This window comes from Myxocyprinus asiaticus, chromosome 10, assembly GCF_019703515.2.
Source record: "Myxocyprinus asiaticus isolate MX2 ecotype Aquarium Trade chromosome 10, UBuf_Myxa_2, whole genome shotgun sequence".
Classification (NCBI taxonomy): Eukaryota; Metazoa; Chordata; class Actinopteri; order Cypriniformes; family Catostomidae; genus Myxocyprinus; species Myxocyprinus asiaticus.
The window spans coordinates 51,950,001-51,955,000 of record NC_059353.1 but is presented as its reverse complement, the minus strand read 5'-3'; the positions used below and the strand labels follow the sequence as shown (position 1 = coordinate 51,955,000).

General features: G+C 36.9%; 1 protein-coding gene across 1 annotated transcript in view; it reads left to right on the top strand.

The window, feature by feature from the left end:
• The window catches only part of LOC127447007 (phosducin-like protein 3), a 4,337-nt gene extending 832 nt beyond the window's left edge, over positions 1-3,505 (top strand). Inside the window, exons 2-6 of the mRNA XM_051708446.1 lie at positions 1-84; positions 165-255; positions 2,307-2,450; positions 2,603-2,811; positions 3,025-3,505. The exon at positions 1-84 is cut by the window's left edge and continues 34 nt beyond it. Of these exons, the coding sequence (XP_051564406.1) occupies positions 1-84; positions 165-255; positions 2,307-2,450; positions 2,603-2,811; positions 3,025-3,173 (677 nt within the window). The 3' untranslated portion in view covers positions 3,174-3,505. The remainder of the gene's footprint in view (positions 85-164; positions 256-2,306; positions 2,451-2,602; positions 2,812-3,024) is intronic.
• The last annotated feature ends 1,495 nt before the right edge of the window (positions 3,506-5,000 follow it).

Sequence of the window (5,000 nt, the reverse complement as noted above, 5' to 3'; positions counted from 1 at the left end):
TGAGGAGGAAAGGCATTCTGCCACCTAAAGAAACTCCGCAGGAGGATGAAGAGGAGGAGCAGCTTCATCAACAGCTGTCTGTGGGTAAGACAAGTGTTTACACAGTCACTGTTGTTTTTATTCCACTTCGGTTCATCCTGATCAATAACGGTGAATTATTGCAGTGAAAACGTATGAGAGTATGACACTAGAGGAGCTGGAGGAGAATGAAGATGAGTTTAATGATGAGGATGAGATCGCCATGGAGATGTACAGGTGAGATCATACATGCAAATGTGTAATTAATGAAATGTAACATTTCAGTGTAAGTTAGTTTAACTTGACAGAAGGTTGTTTACTTCTAGAAAGTAAAGTATGGTTAAATAATTAGTTTCATTCTCACTAGTTGATTTAATTTGTCTACTAACAATGTCCAACAGTGTGTGTTCATGCATCACAGGAGATTTATGGCATTTCCAGCACATCTCATATTCTGTGTTGTGTTTAATAGAATTCTGTGCTGGAAATGACGCTGATGGAAATTACATTTTTAACCTTTTTCAAATAAAGTGACCGACTCTTGTCCACATCTCAAAACGGGCATAAAAATATTATATATTAATATTATTTTCCACTTTCACTGATTTAGATTTTTTTTAACCAACATCAGTCCTGATCGTAACTACCAAATATTCATTCATTTTCAGGATTTTAACCCTTTAAATGCCAGTTTGTTTACATAATGCCACTGTTGTTTTTTACACATACACACACACACACACATTTCTCAATACACACATACAAAACACACTCTGACATCCATACCAACACACACACACAATTTTATGTGCATCATTTATTCAATTGTCCTGCAGTGCTCTATAATACAGCAAACAGAGAATAGGGGAAAAGCATGTATTTGCTCCATAGGCTAAACATGAGATAAATGGCGCCATCTGGTGGAAAATATAAAAATGTAAATTTTGAAGCCAGGGCTACAGAATGAAAGCATAATATCATAGAATTCATGATTTTATGCTTTAATGGCACTGGGATCAAATATTGCAGTTTTAATGGGTTTCAATGGGGACATTTTTGTCCTGAAGGTCCTGAGTGTAACTATTTTGTGTACATAGTGTATTATAGATGTATTATAGGAACTGAGGTTGAAATATCAAAATTAAACACCCCCAAAATACACACCTTTAGCAAAACATATGCTGTTGGCATTAACACAGTCAAAATGAGCGAAAAAACAAAAATGTCCCTAAGGTCACACACCTAACCCTTAAATTTGTAATAATTAGTATTTTATAATGTATTTTCATAGCTTAATATTAAAAGTCTGGGTCTGAAGGCTAAAACAGTCAAATCTATACATAGAAAGTTGAAGGAACACCCAGAAACGTCCTTGTGTTTTACATGTTTATAGATCTTCTATAAACGTCTGGTTCCATGTGCACTTATTTTTTGTTTCCATTTTTCTGTGTTTTGTATTTTCACCTTCAGTAAAACACCTTTACTCTTGATCCTCATGGCTGGTTTCACAGACCATGTTATAATAAACTATTCAGATCATTGCCTAATCCTTAACAAGGCTACTAGTCTTTGGGGTTTGAAGGTGCTGTAAACGATTTTAGCCATTGTAGAGTTCCCACAAACTGAGCTGTTGGATTAGCCACGCCCCCTCTTTCAAAAACCCCACCCTCCAAAGATCCCAAATGAGCTTTATTAAGACCGACAGGAGCAGAAATGGTTGTTTAAAACAACAGTAGTAAAATAGCGCCCTCATCTGACAACTGTTATGAACAACATGGCATAAAAATGGCATTAAGCCTCAATAATTCACTGCAACTACAATACTATGAGAACGAGTAAAAATGATTGACAGGTAGAAAGCGTCATTGTCCACAGACACATTTGTTTGTTGTTTATAGAGTCTAGAGCTGTCACAGAGACCGGTGAGATATCTCACAACACTTATTTCAGTAATATCTTTCAGGGAGTAGGAACATTTTTTGCATACCTAAAATCGCTTTCAGCACCTTTAATGGTTATTAGAGCAGTTGCAATTTGTTTACAAATTTCTGCAATCCAGGTCAAATCGCTTAACACACAGACACCATTCAAACATAATTTTATAGATCATTTCAGTGTTAGGCGTGCTATTGTTTTGTAGTTTTGAACTTTTAAAGACATTTAAGATTGAAGTTTGACAATCTCCCATTGACTAACATTATTAGAATGTTTGCCGTTCTAAATGTGACTGACAGTGATGACGTTAATCTAGTTAATAATCATTGCCTTGTCCATCTCCTCTCTCACAGACAAAAGAGGCTTGCAGAGTGGAAAGCAAATCAAATAAAGAACGTGTTTGGGGAAGTGACTGAAATATCCGCTCAGGATTATGTCCTGGAAGTAAATAAAGCTGGAGACGGGATCTGGGTGGTGCTGCACCTCTACAAACAGGGGTGAGAGAGCTTATGCATAACTTTTCTTTGCTTTCCATTTTTGTTAATCCAAAAACTTTGTTTATTTCTATGTAAATACAGTATATGTAGTGCAGTAGATGAGTCTTGTGTTCATTTGTGTTTGGCTTATAAATGTTATTTGTGTCCCGCAGCATCCCGCTGTGCACGCTGATAAACCAGCACCTGTCAGAACTAGCCCGCAAGTTTCCTCAAACCAAGTTCCTCAAGTCTATTTCCTCCACCTGCATTCCCAACTACCCCGACCGGAACCTGCCCACTCTGTTCGTTTACTATGAGGGCGAGATGAAGGCGCAGTTCATTGGCCCTCTTGTGTTTGGTGGCATGAACCTAAAGTGTGATGGTAGTTGATTTTGGCTATATTGTTCACTTTCATTATAGAATGCTGTTCATTCTCTCTCATAACGAACTGTGTATGAACCGCACCAAACAGGGCTGATGACTATTCTGCTGCTGTGTGAATGTAGTTCATGTTTTGAACATAATTTAGTTGACTTGTTGCATCTTGCTGCAGAGATTTGAGATGTTTATGTAATGAAACTATTATTAATTTCAGAGCTGGAGTGGCGTTTATCTGAATCAGGAGCTGTGAAGACTGAACTGGAGGAAAACCCCAGGAAACAGATCCAGGATCAGCTGATGACGTCCATCCGCTGTTCTGAACCCAAATGCAGAGACAGTGATGAAGACTCTGATGAAGACTGAAGCTCCACACTGAGATTATATCAGTGGTACAGCGGGAGCTCCAACACGTCAACAGCTGCACATAAAGAAAGACTTTCCAGCACTCAGACGGAGTCAGCTGTCATTGCACATTTTACTCTCTGCCATATTAAAGACGTCTTTCTCTAGCGTTCAGTTTCTCAAGGTGACTGTGAATGGGGATGACATCTCTCTGAAACAATGACTTTAACCAGCCATCATTATATTATTTAAGTGCCACATTTGCATCATTTTGTTTAATATAAGATTTATAATAATGACAACCTATGTGAGTTTAATGCTTGTCACCAGTTATTATATAAAACACTGATTTTAATAAATTTTACTGTGTTTGTGTGTTTTTTCAGGCTAGTGCTTTAGCAGTAATACATAAACATTACATTAACACATTTGACATGCTTTACTCAACGATTCCTACATTACATTCAAGCTGTACACAGTGGCAAGAATTAGCTGGTTTTCTGCATTAATTGGTCATTAAATGTGATCTCATCTTCATTAAAGTCACAAGTATAGCACAATGTGCTTAAACTAACAACACACAAACAATTATAATCTTTCATTTCTCTAACACATCCCATTAAACATTCACAGTGCTGTGGAAAAAGTATGTGAACCCTTTGGTTTAATAACTGGTTGATCCTGCTTAGGCAGCAATAACATATGCATAATTTTCAAGTTGGTATGTGGTGGCTTTTTTACGCCATGCGTAGTGCTGCGTGTTCTTCCCAAACAATTCAACCTTACTTCCGTTATTTCACAAAACATTTTCCCAGTAGCGTTGTGGAGTGTCAGGGTGGTCTCTGGCAAACTTCAGGTGTGCAGCAATGTTTTTGTTGGAAAGCAGCAGCTTCCTTCATGATGTCCTGCCATGAACACCATACCTGTTTAATGTTTTCTGTATAATAGACTCATGAACAGGGATGTTAACCAGTTCCAATGATTCCTTCAAGTCTTTATCTGTCACTCTAGGGTTCTTTATTACCTCATTGAGCATTCTGCAGTGTGCCCTTTGAGTCATCTTGACTGGACGGCCACTTCTAGTGAGAGTACCTATAGTACTGTTTTTGTTTTTGTTTTTTTATTAGCATGGTCCACATCAGAAGATGCTTCTTGTAATAGCAAACTCAAAATGTTTCAGTGCTTTTTATAAGTCAAAGTAGCTCTAACCCACACCTCCAATCTCGTTTCATTAATTGAATGCCAGGTTTGCCAACTCCTGACTCTAATTAGCTTTTGTTGAAGTCATTAGCCTAGGGGTTCACATACTTTTCTTGCCACTGTGTTTGTGTGTGTGTATATATATATATATATATATATATATATATATATATATATATATATATCTCCGCACATCTGTTATGTAGCCCTCAGCATGCCCTACCAGTTCAGCTACAGGAACACACAAACTGTAAGCAAGCATGATGTTACATTTATAAGCAAAGTTTGAAATGAAATCTGGTTTGTTTAATTTGTTTTATTTTGTAGTTCAACAGAAACACTTGATGTCAAGAGTTTACCACAGAATCTTCTTCAGGAGTTACGATGTCACAGAGCATCTGTGGAAAGATAATGAGATCATTAATATGCATTAGTGTAATCCATCATTTCCCATTGGAAAATATTATGGAAAACCAGGAAGTATCAGGGAACTCATGGAAAATTATTGTTGTCTAGTTAAGGCAGCTAGAAATTGTTGTTTGTAAGTGCAAACAAAAAAATAATGATATATATTTATTTTAATTCTCATCCATTTATCATGCACAAATGGTAAAGTCATGGAAATGTATTGTAGGATAATTTAGGAAA